The sequence below is a fragment of the Coloeus monedula genome (assembly GCF_965178545.1).
Source record: "Coloeus monedula genome assembly, chromosome: 6".
In the NCBI taxonomy this organism is placed as follows: domain Eukaryota; kingdom Metazoa; phylum Chordata; class Aves; order Passeriformes; family Corvidae; genus Coloeus; species Coloeus monedula.
In genome coordinates this window covers 33,421,146-33,444,167 of record NC_138786.1, presented here as the reverse complement: position 1 = coordinate 33,444,167, position 23,022 = coordinate 33,421,146, and the positions used below count along the sequence as shown (strand labels likewise).

Here is a 23,022-nt window from a genome sequence, read left to right as displayed (position 1 = left end):
GGCAGATGCTGTTTTGTTTGCAGAGGATTTTGGAAATGGGAATCATTCATGGGTCCTGCCAGCATTCTGGCTAATTGCAAGCCAGGTTGTGTTGTTACTAAAAATAGCTATTGTTACCAATTATGAGTTCCATTCAAATATAAAAAGTAATATTAAAAAACAGCCACCAACAGAAACATAAAACTAAAAATCTCTTTGTAGACTTTGGCGTTGTTACAAGTACAGAATTTGTCTAGTTAATCTACAGGGTGGTTGTATGGGAAAACTGGCTTGTTTCAATTTAAGAGATTATTCATTAAATATTACCTTGGGGAATTTTACTTTTTACTAATGCAGTGGATTTGATAGTAGTTTCTAAAATAATTGAAAGGATAAATGTTTAAAGTATTCATTTGGAATATATGGAAAGCAAAACTCAAGATTGTTAGCTGGACCACACTAGGCATCTCAGTATAGCATAGGGGGAAAAATCCCAACACTGTCAGAAAACTCTATTGAATGGAGGTAGCTTAAGCCTCCTTCTTTGCTTCTCCTTAGCAGTTCTTGTAAAGAAAATGGATGTGGAGTGTGAACTTTCATTTTAAGAAAAAATTAATGTTATAGTTTGAGCTTTCTTGTGGAGCCTAAGGGAAGTTCTCTTTAACTGTACTCTTGCTGCAGCCTGTTGATATACAAAAAAAAACCTCTAATATTCAGATTTATGACCAAATTTATGGAGTGAATAACTTCAAAGCTAAATTTGTGGTTTGCTTAAATTGAGAATAGCAATGACAGTTTTTCGGTTTAACCAATTGTTGCATCCTATTTCTTATTGTTTTAGAGGAGAGTCTTGGTGTCTTCAGTTTCTGTCAGAAGAGGTTCTTCTGAGAGAAATGAGGTGAAAGACTACCTGTGTATGAAGTGTACAACTACAATCTGACCTTAGCTCTGAGTGAAACACAGTGACAGAGACCAGTGAAGGAATAATTCAACTCTCAGTAATATTATTAAGCATCAAGATGCAGCCATTTTTATTTGCAGATATTAGAATTGTGATAGATGCGTACAATGAAGGATTGGCTTTTTCTTTATTATATTTGTCTGCTGTGTTTGAGTACTTAAGTAAAAGATGTTGGTAGAGAAATGGTGAGCAACATTGACTGAACTGTCATTTTAACTATTAGATTTAGAGAGATGATGGGGCTTTGCTCAGAGGCAGCAAACAAAATTTAGCTGCCTATAAGCTAAAAATTTATAGTCTTGTATAATTTTCCATTTTGCAAACCATTATGTATTTAAGCCTTAGATGCCTCCAGCAAAATTCTTATACATACATATATATATACACACACACAAGTGAATCATATGTGTGAATCATATGTGTGTGTGAGAATGTAATATATTAATTACGCAAAAAAGCCTACCTTTGTTATTTTGGGATATTGGGGGGGGGTGAGGGGAAGGTGTTGGAAATAAAGCAGTGATCTTTTAAAAGTGCAACATCTTGGTGAATAGTTTTATCTCAAATACAGAAGGAACAACTTTGTCCTCTACTGATATTTCCTCTTCAACGCTTAAATTTGACATCACTAGTGCTAACTGGCATAAGTACTTAAACCCGCACCAGGAATATATTCCAAAAAGATAACACCTTATTTTAAGGTGTTGAAATGTTCAATCATTAACTGCTGCATTCATCCAGTAATCTATACTTCAAATGTAGCATCTTATAACATCCTTGGCAAGCCATGGGGTTTTCCAAGTGATGTAGTGGCAAATTCACAACCAAAACTAAAAGTTTACATTTAATTTAAAAGAAAAAACTAAGAGCAGAGAGAGAGAGAGAGAAATGACCAAAACCTCTTTTTCCAATACTCTGGAATTTGGATTTTAAGTAATGACCTGACAGTAATTTGTTTATTTTATAAGAATACTAAATGATGGAAAAAGGTGTTAGATTGTAAAATGCAAGTAATTTTACACCCGATGCAAATACAGGAGAGAAGTAGCAAGTAGACACTGCAAGTATGGATTTTAAGTAGCTATAACTGGTTCTGTTTTCAAACCCCACAATGTGTGTCTTGACCTACCCTTGCAAAGGACAGGTTATATGCATGGGGAGGAGAGCTGGATGAAGGGAAGCAGGGTTTCTGGCTAGAAGCCTGTTCTTGTTTAGATTTCAGTGACAGAAGGCCTGACCTCTTTCTGTTTTCTTGTTCTCTTTTCTGTGCAATTTCATGGTGGCTGACTGGCTTCATGATTAGTCTAAAATAAATCAGGAGTTGATTCTTACTCTCTTTCCGGCCCTCTAGCTAGATCACTGAGTGTAAAGTTCTTAGAAGAATATGAGTTTTGACTAGGCAACTATATTCTCTGGTTAAGTCTCTTTACAAAAGATCACAAGCTCTGAGACATCCTAATGAAGGCAAAAAAATACAGAGGAACATTTTTTCGAGAGTGGTCTTACATTGTTTTCTGCTAGGTGATGTTTGTGGAAAGACTATTAATTATCGTGATCTTGGTTGTGGCTTTGTTGTTTTTGTTTTGTTTTTAACTAGACTTAGCTGGTTTAAGTTTATGGAAAACTAATTTCTTCTTTTGCTTCTCTTTCAGTAATAGTTATGCACGAGTGCGAGCTGTGGTGATGACCCGGGATGACTCAAGTGGTGGATGGTTACCACTTGGAGGGGGTGGACTAAGCTGTGTCACAGTCTTCAAAGTCATTCCCCAGGAAGAGAATAGCTGTGCTGATTTTCTTATCCATGGAGAACGACTCAGGGATAAAACGGTAACAATTTGCATCTATTTAATGATCATATTAAAAACTGTATGGGACATAAGTATAGATGCTTGCTTATTATTGCTTGTAGACTACGAAGTAAATTTATAGTCAGTCTAATGCTGTTGCTGAACTTTTCTATAACAATGATTATGTATCAAAAGAGTCAGTTATTTGTTTTAAACGTTTTTAAATGTAATACCCTGCTTTTTTAGAACTAAGTACATTGATTTTTTAGAAATTTTCCATACATTTTGGGAAACATTTTGCTTTTTTCTTCCAATGAAAGATTAGAGTTAAATCTTGTTTATATACCAGTGATAATACATTTAATAGGAGTGCTGAAATGAGAATTTTATTAAGAACATGAAATCAGATGAAATTCCTCAGGAATGATTTGCTTAGTTGTGGAATATGGCTATGACAAAAAGTAGCCATTTTACATGAGAACAACTTCATATGGGAAGACAGCATGAAGCTGACAGGTCCAAGAACTGACCTGGATTGATGAACACATAGACAGTATTCATTCATCAGAAACCTTACATAAAATACCAGTAATAAACATCTCTTAAATAGCATCATGAAAATCAGCCTCACAAAAGGAAAACTGGTGCAGGATCTCAGCCATTTCTACATGCAGAGCTAAGACAAAATGGGCTTACTAAGGATTGTTGGTTTCTTGTGTGGCAAACATTTCTGAATGGGGGCTGTGTCTTACTGTGGAAACAACGCGAAGTGGTGAAGGCACAAAAGCTCCATCTTAATTACTTTTATCAAGAATTTATTCTTTTCTGCCAATGAATTTTGACTCCTCTGTAAGCTTAAAAGATAGAATTACTTCTCATACTGTACTGCTGACCCTTCCTCAAAAACACCAGTTTCTCCCTTGAGGCAGGACTGCTGAGTTTTCTGCCTTGACTGTGACTCTGTAGGAAGAGAGCATATAAATAGAAATTCTGCTGACTCAGTTGTTTCAGTGGGGCGTAGCACTATTAGCAGAGTACCCTGTGTTCCCACACAGCTTTGTGCACCTGCAGTTCCTTCCTCACTTTGCAGTAGTTCCCTTTAGAATTTTTTTAGCCTCGTCGAGGCTCTTTTTGAGAAGCTTAATTGCATTTAGAGATACTTGATAGTTTTCTTGTAATTCTTAATACTTGGAACATTCACAGCTTGCCTTAAAAATAATATAATGCTCAGAACTAAAGACTGGTTTAATGTTTTTCCTGCATGCATATAAAAATGTCCAGCCATCAGTGTCCTGATCTGTTTGTGGTGTTCTCTTTTCCGTTTCCGCTAGGCAAGCCTTGTTTTGTTTCCACTTCTGGTTGAAGGTTTTAAATGTTTCTCCTCCACTTCCTGTCTAAAATTAAGCTCATGTTAGTGTGAATATGTTTTCCAAACCTTTATTGTCTTGAACAGTTTGTTTTGTTTTCGGTTTTTTGTGTGTGTCCCGTCCTGTGTCCGTCTGTCTTACTTCTACTTGCTCCCCAAATGTGACCTAACTAGTTGGTCAGAGCAGATTGTAACCTTCCTGTAGTTATGGGAAGTTGCTGTTGGAAGTCAGCCCCTCAAAAACACAGGATAAAAGGTGGAAGAAGTGCAGCTAGGATGAACATCTCTCCTGTGTGTATTGAACAAAGCTCAGGGAACTAACAAATATAGATTTAGGGTGTGGAGAAGAATACTGGAGAGCCAGTGATTCTTTGATAACTGAGTGAAAGGTCACTATGTATTAATGTATTTCCACAGACTTCAGATAATGCAATTATAAGCAACAGCTAATATGTAATGAATTAATGACCAAGTTGTGTAGTATGCAACAAGACCCCACTTGGCACAGAAGAAACAAGATCCTACATATATGTGATGGCAAAATTAGGTCATGACACTTACTTAGAAGGGCAGAAGGTAGCAGGGACTGAAAGAGAAATTCTGTTGGACACATCACTGATTCTAAAACTTTTCTGATCCTTATGCTTTCAATATGGTTAATGGTTTTACATTTGTTCTTAGGATATTGCTGTGGATTCACTGTTCAAGCACAATTTTTAACAATTTTTAATTAAGTCAAGCAATTGGGTTTTTAGTCCAAATAGAATTGACAGGTGACTATTATATTTCATAATAGTGATATATTTTATTTTTTATTTAACAATAAAAGTGGAAGCCACTGTATTTGCTGTTGAGTAGAGACCAAATATTTTGATTATCTTCATATTTTGAGGAAGTGTTATGCTGAATCTGCTGTTTCTGTGCCCCAACTTCCCTCTAGTCTCATTTTAGAATGCCCTTGGTAATCTCAATGCCTGAATAATCTTAGAAGTTAGTAGTATGCTGTTTAGTTGGTTGCTCTGCCATTGTACTTGAAAAGAGAATGTAACAATATTTTTTTAATAACAAACAGTTTTGAACATTTAAGTTTTTCAGGCTTTGAGTATGTGTGTCTTCAGGAATGTTTAATCTACTATAATATCTAGAAGTCACTTGGACCATGGTTTCCAGTTCACTGACTTTTTTGCAAGGTACACACAGCTGTTTCTGAAAATACTTCTATGGATTAAAAGAGAAAGTCATCTTTACAAATGGAACATCCTCTGAAGTCACACATTGTTAAAATACCTTTCTAATCAAGATTGTCTTGATTTTTCTCTGGCCAGTAAGTCTCTTCTTTTGTGAACTGGCTTAGCTTCCAGAAAATGTACAGAAATTCCCTTATCCTGGAAACCTAGATTGTGGAACTTGTAGCACTTTTCTGACACAGGGAAGCATAGGTTTTGAAATATCTTAGGTTAGAAAGTAAATGGTGTTCAGTTCTAAGGCTTTTACCTAAGATTAATGGGAATCATAATGCCAGTATAACTGTTTAACCTATGTGTCAGTACAAAGGTGGAATTCTCTCCAAAGCAGCTTGAAATCCATAGGTGAGGTATTTGATGGAGGTATCTTCCAGATGCCTCTTAAATGGTTGTACTGAAGAGGAATGAATTAGCTTTAGTTGCTGCTTCTTCAAGTGCTGCTTCTGATGCTACATTGCAGTTCCATTCCAGTGTGTCATATCTTTCCATGTATTTTATAGGCTATGCAGGCATTTAATTACAACTATAGATCTCAATCTGTAAGTCATCTGCATAAATTAAATACTCTGGAATGAACATCAAAATATTGAAGTTCCTTGTTGGAGAGGGCTGGTGGTGTTTCTTTTTAGACCTGAGAGGCAGGTTGCTGTCAGCCCTTCTATGAACCAGCTTTAGACTACATGTAGAACTTCCAAAATTTTTGTGCAGTACGAAGCTATTTAAAATATTTTGTGGTGTTCACAAAAAGCATCCTAGTTATCTGAGAAGAAAATCAAAGTGATGACACCACTGAATTAACTTGAGAGAGAATGCTCCCTGCTAGTTTGCTCAGGTTTAGATTTGTGTTGGAATGTAAGGGTATTTTGTGAAGACTTTTCACATAATTACACATTTCCCCCTTTATTATAATCACCTTCCTAGATCTGGCTCCAGCCAGTCTGCTTGGAACAATTGCACTTCCTCATAACCTGGTCAGGTGTGCTGTTCTCTCCTTCTGTGTTTACAGTAGCTCTCTTCTATCTTAATAGCACTACTGTTAAACATATATTAGGCACAGACTTACTGGGTTTTAGGCATTGGTGAATTTACCTTCTTGAACAAAAAGTTTAATAGACTTCTCCGGTTTATTTTCTTCTCCAGGCTTTTGCCATGCAAGTTTTTATCAATGGAGAAAAAAAAAATATTACTAGTATCTTTTAGATCATGAATCAGGAGTTTAAAATCTTTCTGTTGAAGAACAACTAATTGTGTAAAGGGAGAGACACAAAACTAAAACTGAATATAAATACCATTCTCTTTTAAAAGTCTGCTGTTTACAAACTGAAATACTTGCTTTTTTTAATTGTCTTTAAAGTTTGAAGGAAGATTGATTCTGATGGGCTGTAGTACAGCCCTTACATCATCTTTTTTTGACTGAATCAAAAAAAGTATGCATAGAATAATTATGTCATATGGTTACCATGGCACTGGGTCCACATACTCAGTATATTCATTCTGTAGCATGAATATACTCAGGTCATGTTGCTTGTTCCCAAGAGTGAAGCAGAAAAGGCACTGAAAAATGATGTGCTTTTATGTTTGTAGATTTGGGTTGGGAATGAAAAACAGTGAAGCTGCCTATCTTACATGTGCTCTTGTAAGCTTTGAAAGTACAGCTAGAAACCAGTAAAATGCTATCCAGTATCTCGAAATGTTCAATTATTTGGTCTGTTATCAAGATAGAAATTTGTATCAAATGCAAAAGTTTTTTTCTTATTTTTTTCTGAAATAAGCTCTAAATAATGATGTCATATCTTAAAATACTCACTTCTGTTAAAAAAAATTTGGTTTTATGTGCTGAAGTAGAAAATTTCTGACTCTGGAGATTGATCTTGTCTACATAAGTCAAGTAGATTTTATTGTCTTTAGACAATTTAGTTTTTAGAGGTGAGAAAAGAAACATTAAGCAAACAAGTATTTTTGAGTAGCAATGAATTCATTAGTGTTACACTTAGTGACATCTAGATATTAAAAGGATTTTTTCATTAAATAATAGGAGACATACAGTCGTATTTATGCTCTGACAATTTAAATTTTGATCATGTGTGGATCTGGTTTTCTTCTGTCTTGAGTCTGATGACTCTGCAACATTTTCCATTATCTGCCCATGTAGATGTATCATATTGGCATGGAAGTCTTATGTTAAGTCTCCAAACAAAGAAAACCTTCAGAACAGTAACTCACAGGGTGTTTTTTGAAATGAAACTTAGTCAAGCTGTAGGCACTTTATTTACAATTTTTCAGGTCTTTGCTGTGCTTATCCCTGGAGATCTTGGGGAAGGTCTACCTAAAACAGTTTGGGAGTGCATATTTTGGGTAACTGCGTGGGAGAGTATATGATGTTCACCTATGATATGGAGAGTTCTGAACCATAGCAAAGTGCACTAAAATATAATCGGAGTTTTGAAATATATCTGCATTGAAAAGGCTTGGTTTCCATTTCCAGACCTTAGAGAATACGTGTATGAGGATACTTCCTCCCCAGCCCCAGTGATAGTTTGTATGCTTGAGCAAAAAGAAACCGTTAGCAAAATTAAGGTTCACAATTTAAAAATTCACTATTGCTGCAAAGCATAGAAGTGTTTCAGGGAGAGAAAAATGCTTCAGGGGATGGTTGGTATGGGTTTTTTTATTTGATTTGGCTTTTTTGTATTTCTGGATGTAACAAAAACTATTGAAGGGCTGAATGTTTATAAATTTGTGTCCCACTGCTAATTGAGACCTGTAGCTTTTGAGTTTTCTCTGAGGTCGGGCAGGCATCAAGTCTTTCTTGTATAGATTCTTGTATCTGATAACACATACAATTTTGATGCAACATATTTTTCCCTTTTCAGTGCCCTTTCACTTATATCCTCTGTGTTAACTGGTCTGTTTTCATACAGGTTTAGATGGGAAAAATCAGTGTCATCCCCTCAAATGTATTGTTTCCTTGAATCAAGTTGAAAACAATTGCAGTGTTGGATGGGATGTTTTTTGTTAATCATTGCTTGTCATATAAAATGTGAGGCTTGGAAGTGGGGGGTGAGTGTTGATTTTTGGGGTGGAGTGAGTTGGTCTGGGGATTTTGTAGTTTGGCTTGCGTGTCTTTGAAAATCATAGCTCCTACTTAGTGAAGTTTTAATCCAGTTTTTATCTCTAGTGGTAAAATTGTTACTGGATATGAATTTTCAGTATTAAGTAATCTGGATTAATTCCTTCGGGACCAGAAATTCATTGTGATGCTATAAAATCAGGTTTGCAGTACTTTTTGTTGACGTTTTGTGTTGATGCACACAAAATAGACTGTGAAAATAGTTGGTGTTAATGTATTAGAGGTCCCCCTAAAGAGCTCACAGACCTAGAAAAGGCAGTGGTGTGAGAAGCCTTCATTTTTAACTGCTCTTTGAAGGAGGAAGCAAATTTAAAATCATCCAGAGGAACAAAGAACGATTATTTGATACACCTTAGAACTGCAGAATTATACTTTTTTTTTCTTGCAGCACCTTTTCCTGCAGACCTACAGCAAATAGTTAGATTCCTTTCTATGTTTTCTTGTAGGCAGTTTTACCTACATATTGTTGACCATTTAGGGAGTTCCAAGTGGAGAAACAAAAAAATTATTTTAGTGCTGAATGAGTTTATATGTGCAGAAAGAATATTATCCTTCTAGAGGCAGAGGTAAAAGGCACTAACAGTTGAGAGAAGATGATTACTGGTGGGGTGTAGGGGGAATGAATAATGAAGAACAAGAGAAAAAACCTATTTGCCTATGTAATAATTAGACAATGAAAGGAGAAAAAGAACACAAAGAATATGTAAGAATAACCTAAGTACAGATTTATTTCTTTTTTTTAATTGGAGGGTATTTTCTCAGTTGTTTATACTTAAACTAATTCTACCACATCCTGTGAGGAATTTTGTATTTTTTCTCTCAAGAAGCCACATATGTAACAAAACAAAAAATTAGAATTCTAAAAGTGCATCAATGAAATTATAGAATATTACTGAAATGATAGAATATTGAAATTCCTCATTAATCTCTCAGTGTAAGCCTTCGTCATCAAATACCAATACAGAGGTACAAGTTGTCTTGCTGGGAGCTTTATTGTACTGCTGTGGGAGCAGATCAATGCACCTCCCTCCATACTTTCTTGTTCACATTGGGTTTTTTTAAATCAAGAAACACTCAGTGTAAAAATGTTGCTTAAAATAATTTTTGCCAGTAAACTAAATATTCAAATATATTTTTAAAACCAGAGAAATGATAGGGCTTTCCGGTACCTGAAGGGAGCCTGCAAAAAAAGCTGGAGAGGGATTATTTAATAGAACATGTAGTGACAGGACAAGGCAGAATGGCTTCAAATTTAAAGAGGGTGGATTTAGATTACATACTAGGAAAAAATTCTTTATTGTGAGGGTGGTGAGGCACTGGAACAGGTAGCCCAGAAAAGTGGTGAATGCTCAGTTCCTGGAAGTGTTCAAGGCCATCTTGGATGGAGCTGTGAGCAACCTGGTCTAGTGGAAGGTGTCGCTGCCTATGGCAGGGGGGTTGGAACAAGTTGGTCTTTGAGGTTTCTTTCAGCCCAAACTGTTTTATGATTCTATGTGAAGACTGTGACTTTGCTTCATAACTGAATGTGCATGTATACCAGTAATGATTTTTTAGGCCAAATAATTCTGTTAATTATTCCTAGTTACTGGTTCTTTATAGCTGAACATGAGCCACAAATGTATTTTTGTCTAGGTGCAGGCAGTAGTACATTCATAAAGATTTTAAGTTTTATTAATTTCATTTTTTAAAACAATTCTCTTGTATTACTTTCACTTGTCTAGTAGCCTTTCTGGGAGAAATCTGAAAATCTTCCTGAAAGCAGCATGAAGTTAGCCTAGTGCTAAAAGATTTTGTAGATCCCAGTGATACAGTAAAATCTGATATCAGCACACATAATGCTTTTTGGGGGGATGTGAGCTACTTGCTGAACATCTACCAAATCTGTACTGGTTGTTGCAGGTATAAGATACTTTTGTGGGTATGAGATTTTTGAATAGGAAGGTTGACTCAGTAAACAAATTGTGTCTTCAACCCATAACACTTATCAGCAACCAATAGTGAATAATTTGGCCATAATGCAAATGAAGTTAAAATTACATCCTTGTAGCAGGAAGAAATTTGAAAAGAGACCTCTATCTGCTCTTATGATGTGTATTTTTAGGTAGTTCACAAAGACTACCTTTTGTTCTCAAATTTGATATATTGGTCATTGATATCTTTTCCTTCTGTTTTCTTCCCGAAAGGTGGTCTTGGAATGCACATTAAAGAAAGACCTCGTTTACAACAAAGTTACTCCTACTTTTTACCACTGGAAGATTGATGACAAAAAGTTTGGCCTCACATTTCAGAGTCCTGCTGATGCAAGAGCATTTGATAGAGGTATTCGGAGAGCAGTAGAGGATATTTCTCAAGGTACATATTTCAGGTGAAAGACTTGGTGGGGTGGAGGGACATTGAGTGTTTACTAAATTAGATGTCAAAGCACTTTGTGTAACATTAACATTGACAGTATTTAAGCATGTGGATTAAACTATAGTATATTGAGATTTTAATAGTTTTTGAAATAGTACTGGCATTTCTAAAGTGCCATTCATCCAAGTGTCTTAAATTGTTTCACAGACACTAATAAAGTAATTTCCTGAAACATCCCTGCATAATAAAGCATTGCCTCTTTCTTTTAGATGTGAAGAAATGGAGGAAGCTGGAGTGTTATATTCTCTCACTCGATCTTAGAAGCTTTTTGCAACTCCTGTGTTCTTATAGGATAAGCTAGGAAGTTGAATGATTTGTGACCTCTTGAGTGCTCTCTTTATTTGCACATACTTTCAGTTAATAGTTTTATTTTTTATTAACAGCTGACAGTGTAGTTCTGACGAAAGGTTTTTAGGAACAGTAGAAGAATTCACTCAGATAGCAATATGGCCAACTGGTTCCAGAGCTTAATTGAATTCATGGAAACCAGTGAACAAACTGAAGGACATCATCAAGCCTAGATTCTGAGCTGAAAATGATAAATGTATTGCTGGATTGAGACAAGGAGGGAAGAGAACAGGTGTCTGTTGAATTGAAAGAACAACTCTTTCAGACTTGTAAAAAGTAACTTTATTTAGGGATTTTATGTGTGTTGTCCTCCTAAGAAAGGGAGGAACATGTTTCTGAAGGGAAATGCTTTTTGACATACTATAATGACTGCTTTTGAATTGTGTTGATATCATCTATATCCCTTCAAGACAAATAATTAGAGAACATAAGAGTCATTTTTTTCTCTTAGGGACTTACAGTTTCAATTTTTGCTGATTTATAGCAAAATACAACACAGTATGCATTCATGCCAACCAAATGTGTCTGCCTTTAATTTTCAAAATGCTACATTAAAAGGAATATACTCCCTTGCTTCTGACTGCTGATAAGACTTTGAAAATGCTTTTATAAGAAAGCTGGGGACAAGAGAGAGGAGTGTGGCTACGAATACTCAGAATATAAAATGCAGAGTGTAGAAATGAGCGATGCTTACTAAATCAACTTGAAATACAGTGATCTATAGATTAAAAAAGTAAACAAGAATATTTATATCATCATCACTGGATATTGAGAGATGGTGTGGATTATTGGAAGCAGTAAGTGTAAATAAGAAGAAAATAACCTTGTCTACTTTTTTTTTTCTTCTTTATATAAAGGTTATCCACCCTCCCAAAATGATGTTGAAGTGGCAGAAGACTGCTTTCAAGTGAGTAAATTTTTAAATTAATTGTGCATTTTTTCTTTTGCAAATGTACTGAACAGATTTTGCTGTCATTAGTGAGACTAAGCAAAATAAGAGCAATAGCAAAATTCAGTTTAATGAAATAAGTTCCAGAACAATTATCTAGAAGACTTACTATACTGTCTGTCCTAAACTAAGTAGTCATTATTTAATCTATAGGATCATTAACTATCCTGAGTTTAATTTTTAAGTTCAAAATGTCTGTTCAAGTTATATGTCCTCTTTGATCTTACTGAAATATGAAATATTCTTCTGGGAAAAAGAAAATAGAGGGATGAAGAATTTCTTTACTTGTACATCCTGTTTGTTTTCTTAGGTTTCACTTTGCAGTGATAAAGCACTTCTAACATAAAATGGTTAGAGTTGATACCGAGACAGTGGTTAAAAGAATCTAGTCCAAAGAGAGAAGTTCAGATGATTTTTAAAAACACACTGAAGATAAAGTAGTCTCTTGTTGAGATTCAAGTTTTTATTGATCCTTTTTCACGCTATTCAATTTCTGTAAGTCATAATGGCTTAAGAGATAAAAATTTGTCCAACCATGCTTCAGAGTTACAGTGCTTTACATGTGTACCATATCATATACCATGAGTACTGTAACACTGATGCATAGCACTGCCTGGTAATATCCAAGAATCCATGTAATTAAAAAGCCAGTATAAAAAAATTATGGAGATATATAGATATATATATACACACAGAGAGTAAATAACTATAATATAGCTGAGTAAATCCTACTTCTGTCTGTGTATACTTGTCATGTTTTCATTCTTATTTATGGTTTTAGGGAAAGCCGTGTCTTCATTCACACATATATTCAGTTTTCAGAGTGCAGATATTTAAATTAATATGAAGATTGTAAAGAAACAAGTTGACTCAGGGGTCTTAGTGACTATTCAGAAAACCGATAGTATTACTAAGTGATTTCTTCTGGGAAAGAGTCTTGTCACTTATGCAATAATAAATTCTGTATCAGTGTAAATAGATCCAGTGTAAAACCTCTGCAACACAAAATTAAGAAAATTAGCAGCCAGCTTTGAAGATATTATGATAGGAGACTGAGAGTCAAGTATTTAGAAAGGATACTGCAATGCAGTGGCAATACAGAAGTCTCCTGATATCTTTTCATTTTGTGGTAGAAGAAATGTATTTCTTTGTGTAAGTGTTGGCTGTGCAACCACCTGTTGTTCTTTATTTGCAGTGCTTTATTTTAAGGCGCTTGAAAGTAAAATTGCTATAAATATTAGATATTTCAGGTTTTAAAAAGAAATGAGATTTTGACAGGGTGAAGGAAATGTGTGCCAAAGTTAATGCAGTCCTTAATCAACTCTTAAAAGACTTGCTTAAACATGGTTTGTTGCAAGGATTAATAATTGAGCAGTTTCTAATTGAACAGGCCTAATGAGATTAGAACAAACCAATTACCTCTTGATTTTGCTGCCTAGTTGTTACATTTCTATATAAGGATGCCAAAATTGAGGAAAATATCTGAGATTCTTTATAGTTACAAATTTGTTATTGGGAAAGTGGAGAAAAGTGTATTTACAACATCTATTGTATATACATGTGAATATCAATACACCACCTATTTACATATGTAAATATAGGTTTACTTTATCTTCCATTTAAAAAAATAAATGCATATTTTTTAAAAATGTCTATAAAACAGATTATAAAAATACACACTATATATATAGTACAGGTAGAAACAATCTTGTGTGGTACAAACTGCTGGTTTGTCTTTTACATTTTAGACAGGAAAACATACTTAATGACTTTATCACAATACACATTGCTTACTAGTGGATTTGTGCTGTGGATAGATGTCATGTTTTCTAAAGACAAAAAAGCTAGCCAATATCTCTTACCATATCTCTGCATACTGAAGTAAAATAAATGATACTAGTATTGTCTATCAATAACAACACCCAAGGGGGGAGAAAAAAGGAAATGCAGGGAAAACAGAATCCACCCTGGTTTTAGCTATGCTTCATCTAAACCAGGTTTATGTATCAATAACGAAACTGTAATTGCAGGGTAATGAACCTAAGTGTAGAAAAATTGCAGCATTTTAGTTACAGGCATCAGGTCTAGTCTCCAAGAATACCTTTGAAATACCGAATAGTCCACATTCTCTTTCAAATTATTAATTCCTTCCCCTCCCAAGGTTGATACTCTGATAAGTGAAAGTGGATACCCCAGGGTCTTTTTAACTTGATGGGTAAAACCATCTTTCTTTAAAGATAATATATTGAATATTTGAGGAGTCATGCTGACTTGTCCCCCACTTCTTGCCACCTCTATGTAGTTTAAAAGGCTTAGTGATTTTTTGCTTCCCTGTTTATTTTATAATATGTTTTCCAAAGTCTCTATTAGTATTTTTGAGTGTATTTTGGAGTATATCTTATTAACGAGTAATTTTTCCTATACTGTTCTAGTCCTCTTACACAGCAGGAATCCGATATTTAGTGTACATTTGAAGTATAAGTATAGTATTTAGTTTGTACATAAATTTCATTAACAGTGGCTTGTTTTTGTTGTTTGGTTTTTTAATGAAGATTACTAGATGAAGAAGGCTAAACATGCTTCATAAATTATTTTACTGGCTGGTTATATATGGTGCTACAGAGAACAAATAAAAGGATCCAAATAAGATTAAAAATTATCATCTGACTGTGAAATCTCAATGCTTCTTTTTAATAAGTATTACCACATTTTATAGAAGTAGTTAGCAGAAATAGTCATTGTCCAAAAGTTGTATTTGCGTACCTTAAATGTAAATACAAAAACTGCACTCTTGTCTTGTGCCTTCTAGGCTAGAAATTGGCTTGCTATGTTATACCTTGGTTCACTAAATTTTTTACTTTTTTATTTGCATTTTGTAAATAAAATCTCCCAGAGAAGGCATTCTTTTTGCTGAAGATCAAATTTATCATTTTAAGAAGACATACCTTCATTATAGTTTCTTTAGCCACTCTGTTGTTCACAAATAATGTTAAAATCCTAGTATTAAAATATAATCGCTTAAGGGTTTTCATGGTTGCTTAAATTATTACAGTTATTTTCAGTTGTTTAATTAACTTATTAGATGCAAATTTTTCCTATCATCAAATAAGCCCTAGTTTTACCTGATTAATTTCAAATAGAAATACACAAATGAGTTAAGGCAGAGCTGTCTGACTTCCTGTAATGTTGGTAAGTGGAACCTGGAAATGTATATGTACTTACATGGAAATACACATTGGGAATTTGTTTTGTTACGAAGTTTAGATGTTTTTGGTATAAAATCTTGCATTTTTAATGTAGTAAATGAGCAGCTTGTGTAAGTCAGTTTGCTTGTTTGTTAAAAGATTGGCTCAGATTCTTTTCCTCTACCAATTATAAGCTTCTTGCTCTAAAATTCATCTGGCTTAGTTTAAAAAAAAATATGTAAAAAAATTCTTTTCTCCTTAGAAATAAATCTAAATGAAATCTAGAGCTCATGCATTTTAAGTTATTTTTGTGTGGGTTTTGAATCCTGTGATGCATAGGTCTTGCTTTTGTGAACTGAAAAATAGAGTACTTGAGCTTTAATTTCTTTCAGGTTTTGTTGATTCAGCCATATTGGTGTTATTTATAGGCTACCAGCACATTTTAACAGTTTTGAAGTAATAAGAATTGGATCACTTATGCAGTGCCAGAAGAAAACTGTAGACTGATAAATTGTAAGCAGAAAATAAAAAGGTTGGCTTGTTCTTTCAGGAGTAAGTACATTGGACTTTTTGTTAGTAGGAAGGGGAAAAGACCTGCAACTTACATGCCTCTTAAGTGGTTTTGGTGCAGGCAGGGAAGACATTAATTGTTCATGTGCCTCTTTGTAAATACACTACTTAGTGACCTCTTCATAAGTGCATTTAATGACCACTCAATTTGTTTTTCCTCCAACAAAATGTTTGCAGAAGTTTTATTTTACAAAAATAACTTAACATTACGACTTGTAAGGAAATGTGAAATAATTTACTCTTGACACACTGTTGTTTTATGGATAAGACAATACTACATGGTAAAACACGAAAGATTAGAAATATTTAGTGCAATTAATAAATTGCTTAGGTCCAATTCTTAGAACTAAAAGTAATACTCATTCAAATTGTCAATTTCAAATAAATCTATTCATATGTTGTGCTCAATCATTTTGGTTTATTAAGCTTTTTTTGTTGGAGTTGTATTTAAAAAACAGGAGGAATTATATTTTTTTTTCCTCACCATTATTCCTGGCAGCCGCTTTACATGTACTGTTCTCTATATATTCAGGTAGAAAAGCCTTTGAAGAAAGAGGCATGTCAAATGTCTTAGTTTTTAGTTTAAACTATACGAAATATTCAGAGTAATCTAGGTAATGTTTCAGCCTATGTCAGAAACACATACCTGAAAATAATAGTTTCTTTGCCAAATATATTGCTCCATCAGTCTCAAAAATAGCTAAAGCAGAAGGAAGTCATTCAGATGTTTCTGAAACCTGTATCATTTATTCACAATTGAAAAATTAAGGAAAAAGCATTTCTTGTGTTGGTTAGCATTTAACAGCAGATTTTTGGGCCTCATGGGAAGTAAATGCAAGAACTTGGATGCAGCGGAAATGTGGTCTCTCATCCATCCTTCTGTGTAATCATTAAACTTAGAGGAGAACATTTTTAACAATGTTTGCAGAACAATGTTGAATTCTCTCCCAGACTTAACTCTGGCAAACTGGGAGAAGTAAGGAGAGAAAATTTGAAGAACAAGAGAAGCTCAGTCTGGTTTTCATTTTCTCTACAGCTGTCATCTGGCTTTGAATTCTGCTGGAGAGCTACAGCTGGAGTCATTTTATTGCTTTACCCAGCATCCTTTTGCTTGTGCGCACAGAAATGTTTTAGTAGTCTTGGAAAAAAATTCAGAGTATCTCTTAGCAACCATAGGACAGTAATTATTATACCAGCAGCTGGGAGCAAACCAGATTTCCGTTGTGCATTAAAAACTGGCGTAGGTTACTTTACAGATGATAGTGAATAACCTATGCCAGCACTGTACTTTGTAGGCTGTGGTTAAAGAATATTGAATGTGGGCGGTGTAATTGCTTTGGACAGTAGAAAAGGAGAATGTGTGCATCTGTGTTACTGCGTGATATTCTGTATATTTGTTCTGTATATGTTCTTGTGGAAAACTTTATATATTTGCTTCTTACTTAAATGCATTTTCAATACCACTTTTGTTTCCTACTTCAGATTGTTAGTGTTTCCATTAAAAATGTGGGTTTTCAGGTGTTTATAACCTTGTCATAAAACATCACATTGGAGCAGGAAGTGTTGTCCAATGAAAAGGTTTTTGGATACTAATAAATGTAGTTTGAGTGAATCTAAACTACAGTTTAATTAAAAGCAGAGAGTTCAGCGTGTTCATCTAGCATTTCTGTAATTCAGCACAGTGAATATTTATTGGCTAAAGAAGATCATAGCTGACATGATTGCTTTTCATTTTAATACCAGAAGTTAGTCTGTGTCCACTTACCTGTAGTGTATAGGCTGGTAAGCTGAGCATTGTGCTTTCCAAAATGCTGTTTGGCGAGTTCTTGCCTTACAAAAGGTCAGATGCCTTTCTATGTCTGCTGCCACCCCAAAATTTGTCCTTGAAGTCAATTAGTTTGACTTGTGGTATCTGTGTTGGAATTTTCTAAAAGCATTCTTTGATAATTGCTGTGTATAGGGCACAAAGGTTTGCTTTAAGATTAAGGTTTGGGTTTCGTACATCATCTGGCACTGCTAGTTAGCACAGTAAGAGATGATCTGTGCCTGTGTCCTTCATTAGATGGAGCCCTCCTTGACTGCCAAGTGGAGTACGTGTCTGCCTGTGTGAGCATGTGCGTGTGTCCTTTTTGCTCTATAGTGTAGGTAGTTTATTTTTGAAGAAAAAAAAGGTGTGAACCACCTGCAGGGACAGGAAATAATGCAGGCTGCTGCAAATCTCACCCAGAGATAAAGACTGGCTTGTGGATAGTATGCGTTTTTTCCCTCAGAAGGAAGGAGTAGAAGTTTTTGCAGCTTGCTCCCTTCTCCCTAGACCATTCAAATTTATAATAGCCAGGGGAAGGGGAAAGGGGATGCTTATCACTGTGGCTTCTGTAAAATGGCTTCTAGCTGCTAGTTTAAATGCTTGCAGTAGTTTTTAACATTGCTCAGACCAAAAATGGTTGTAGGCATTTCTTCCTCATTTTGAATACAGCTCTTCTGTGGTTTGAACCACTGTTTTGGAAGCTTTTTATGTCATTGGGCAATGTATCTGCAGGAGTACCACCTGCTAGGAAGATGTTTGTTATTGCACTAATATTTGATGCTTTTTGCTCTAAAAATAAGTATACATATATGAAGTCTAATTGTTGTCAGTCATTCCAACATTTCTTTTATACTCCTTTCCCAACAGTGTTTGACCAGAAAATTTGATTTTGACAATAACAGGGTCAATTACTTTGTGGTGGTGTCATGCTTAAGGATCTGCAAATAGTACTTCTTTTTGGTGTTTTGCCTGTCTTCAAAATTTTTCAGGGGAACTTTAACCTGATTGAGTGAGCTATTGTCTTTCTTGGGGTGTATGCTCTCTAGTAGTAATTACACTGATCATTAATTAATTACTAAATTTAATGTTTTCCCACACAATGCTTCTGAACAATATATAAATTCTTAGTGGTGTAATTATTTTCTTTCTCCTACAAAATTAGCTACAGACAGTCTACTTCATATTATCTAGATGTCTTAGAACTTGATACATTAGGCTTTTATGTATGTAAGGTACTAATGTACCCCTGGAATAAGTTCCTTAAGTATTTTGATAAGTGAAAACTAATGATTCAGAGTCAATACTTAACCTGCCAAAACTTTAGGTTTGTCTCTGCCTCAGTATTTTTCTGTAGTATTTTTATTCTTCTTAATGTTTTCTTGATGCATATAAATCCATATAATAAAGCTGAAACAGTATCATTGCTGGAAGCTGGATGATGCCAGAATTTTCTCAGTGCTATCAGATTATGACAGCCAGTTAACTTTATAGCATCTCTCAATGCAAACAAAATATCATACAGTGCATTTTTGGCAGCCCAATGGAATTTGTATCAAAATGCTCTGCTGTATCCTAAGTATGTCCCAGTCAGTCAAGCTTAAAGAATGAGAATTGTTTGTTTTTCTATTCATTTCAGAAATTGGATCATCTTACAAGCCAGTATTCCACCCAAAATACTTCCTCTTCCTTATTCTGAATGGCACAGGTCAATGCAGATATCTCATTATATGTTGCTTCATGGTCTCACTTTTGTATCAGATTGCCTGATACAACTTTAATTGCAAAAAGACAGTCATTAGTTGTTTAATTCACACTTGCTGCAATTAGATATTTTAATTGGGCTAGTATAGGTTAAAACTGACTTTCTCTTCCATTCCAGCTGATTTTGCTTTTAATTTGTTAAAAGATCTGACTAGCTTTTGCCTTAGTAGTCTCAGAATTTTTTTTTTTCTCCAATTGTGTTTTTGTAAATACTGGTAGGCTCGTGGGTGGTTAAACATCATCTCAGAGACAGGTTAATCTCTACTTCCTTAAAGAAGTCTGATTTGGCAACTGAGTTTCAAAGGCATGTATCTCTAGTGCCCAAGTTGTGTACTGTCTGCAGAGAAATTCTGTATTTACCAAGGCTGACTCAAAGTAAATATTTGCCTACTTCTGAATGCTTTAAAAAATGTTCATTTAAGAATACTTGTGTTTATAGATGCCTCTAGCACGTTATATAGAATAGTAACACATTTATGTATGAACTTGGTGGGTTTGGTGTTGTTTTTATATAAATGCAAAAATCATTTCAAGGGAGTTCTTATGTGTTCTAGACTGCTCAAGAAAATACATCAGGTTCATTAATGAGAGATCACCTTTTTCAACACGAAACTGTAGTAACCAGTGAAACTTACAACAGTGCAAATTTAAGGCCTTCAACCTTTGAGGATTTCAACACCAGGAGAGCCTGTTTTCCTAGCCAACCTAACCAGGTAAGAATACCAGTAAAAGAAGCAGTCCTTACTTTACTTGCTGTATTAATGGCACAGTATGTAGTTTCTGACAAGAAAGTACTGCGTGCTAAGTCCATGTGCTCTCAACTTCTTGAAATGTTCAATATAAGCTTTGCAGCTGAAATATTATAGCATTATTATGGCAGAGGTAAAGCTTTGTGAAGGTATTTGCCTATCTTTGTAATGCACCAGACTACATGAATAAACCTTTAATTTCTTTGAAGTCTGTTTTTGTATTGCAGATTTCACTATCTGCAGCCTTTTTTTTCAGAAAATGTTAATTGGGTATTAGCTCAATCTTGGTTACATGTATAATAATACTGTTTTGATTAGAAATATTGAAAAGTATCTTTAAAATTGCTTGGATGCATTGTACAGTAGGGCACTTCTGCTAAATATTTTTATTGAAACATTGCTTATGCTTTCTAAATGCCTATTTAAACTAAAATACTCTATTTTGGTAGAGAAAGGAAAAAATATATATTAGTTTATCAGTTATGTATGAAAAGTATTCAGCCATTGGTACAGCTTTTCCTTTAGCACTATACATTTTTGGTTTTTTCTAAAGCTAAAAGAACTGACAGTTTTTGTAGACTGTAGAAGTAGTCTTAATAAGTTGGATAATAATTAATTTGATGGTCTTATGTCTAGAATCAAACACATGGGAAGCTTTTAGAATATGCTGAATAGCAGAAGTCAAAGCAGAATGCAAATTCAAGTAGTTCTGAAGACTTACCAAAAAATATTTCTGCTGCTTGAAATAAAGCTTTTTAGTTATTTTTGCAGAGAAAAACAGGATTGTACTAAAGTCTTGTATCAGCTGCTCTTAAGCTGCTTTACTGGGAAAACGAAGCAAACAGTGTTTTCTGGAGAACTAAGGAGCTTGAAATTATTAATTTTTGATTTTTAATCATTGATCTACTCCAATTATCTCTTCGTGTAAGTCATCTCATATTTTTGTTTCTGTTCAAGTACATATTTTTCCCTCTTCCCATTTACTTGCAAAGAGAATTCTAAATATTTTTTAGAATAGAATGGATGGGTAATTCGGTTATTGCAGCTAATATTTAATAGCTACAGTAACCAGTGATGTATGTGCTCTTAGTCTTCCCTGTATTGTAAAGAAAAGTGCAGTAGCTTAAAATACATGTTTTATACATGTTTTAAGAGCATGTATGAAATTGACTGCTGAGAAAAGGATAATTTAGATTGTATTAAACTGATTAGTCTGTGTCTGTCTAATAGACACGAAACAGAAATTTCTTTCAAATGACAATGCTAGCGTTCAGTTCTTGAAAACTGAAGTTATGGGGCATTCCATGAAAATTTAAGTAGATATTTTTTTAAATATTCTTCTCATATTGTAGAACCACCTGCAAGCAACAGACACATTCGGCTTTTTGCATGGTCTTGTGGTACACACACTTAGAACATAGGCAGGTCACCAAAACCTCACATTCTGCATGTGTACGCACTGCACTGGCTCTGCTAAACTCCATGCATGTGACCAGGTGGCACAGCAGATCTTCAGCTAATTACTGAGTTTGTTTCAATTTTCGGTAAATAAGTTTGAACACTCTTACTGTGCTCATAAGTTGAATAATTCAAGAAGTACCTGCTCAAACTAAAGAAGTGATTAATGACAATTCAGATCTTTACCTGTAGTATTTTGACTGTTAGTAAAAAACCACTCAAGTCCTTCAGCTTTCCAGCTTCTGATACACAGATGTGTGTTAAACGTAGTACTTTGCGATGATGTAGGCAGCTGCTGGTGTCTTCATATTGAGAAGTTGAAAGCTGAGCAAAATCAGGTGTATCTCTTTGAGGAGAAACAGCAAAGGCTACAGTACCAAGCAAGTGTCTGTGCCTTGTTTAAAGGTGCACCCCTTCAAGTAAGGTACGATACTTGTGGGTTCAGTTGCATCAACAAAAATTTTCTGCCTAATTTCTGGTTGTCTAATCATGTTCAGAATCAGATTCTATGTGGAATTTCAGTTTGCTGTAACATTCTTCCTCCCTTCCTGCTTCAGCTTCACATAGATGACATTTATACTATACAATTTTGACTATTTAGAGGACTGAATGCATTATTCTCGTTAAATTTTGCTGGTATTTGTACCTGTCTGACTTTGGATTGTGTCTTGTTGATAAATTTTCATGTACTTCACATGGGTACCATTTAACAATGCTCTTCATACACAAAGTTTTTCCAGCATTTCTCCACTTTGCTTATTTTTCAGCATTTCCCACTCAAAAAGTATTTCTTAATATCAGTGGCATAAAGAATGTAGTGGTGCCTTATTTGTAACATGCCAGTTAAGCATTTTTTGGTGTTTGGCTTGGGACTTGAAAAAAATAAATGAGTTCTATGTATGTGGTGTGTTCTGCTCAAACAAATAAAAAGCCTTCAAAGGCTAAGGAGAGGTCAGATTCTACAGTTGCTAGTATTTGTAGTGATTTTTAATGGCTACTAGCTGTCTGGGCAATGGGAGGTTGAGGGTGGGTTTTTTTGTCTTGAGGTTTTAGGGTTTTTTGTCTTTTAAACAATGGGTTTTATTTAATGTCTTATGTGCATGCATAATATTCTATGTGGACAGTGGGGTAAGGACCCTTTATGCCTGTAACATATGGAATTCTAATTAATTTTGCGGCTTCTTAAATGAATTTATGCTGTAAAATGTTCAATAAAGCCAATTAGCCATAGCTAATTATTTTTGCTAAACAATAGATTCTTCCTCTTGGAATTCTGAAAACAGAATAGGGCTGAGAAGCAGTCTGCTTTTATAAGC

The 23,022-nt window shown here is 34.7% G+C and overlaps 1 protein-coding gene across 3 annotated transcripts in view; it reads left to right on the top strand.

The window, feature by feature from the left end:
- The window catches only part of SPRED1 (sprouty related EVH1 domain containing 1), a 61,669-nt gene that overhangs the window by 31,743 nt on the left and 6,904 nt on the right, over positions 1–23,022 (top strand). For all 3 annotated transcript variants that reach the window (XM_082284192.1, XM_082284190.1, XM_082284191.1), the window contains exons 2-5: positions 2,593–2,767; positions 10,651–10,819; positions 12,085–12,134; positions 20,054–20,212. In XM_082284192.1, coding sequence (XP_082140318.1) covers positions 2,593–2,767; positions 10,651–10,819; positions 12,085–12,134; positions 20,054–20,212 — 553 coding nt within the window. The remainder of the gene's footprint in view (positions 1–2,592; positions 2,768–10,650; positions 10,820–12,084; positions 12,135–20,053; positions 20,213–23,022) is intronic.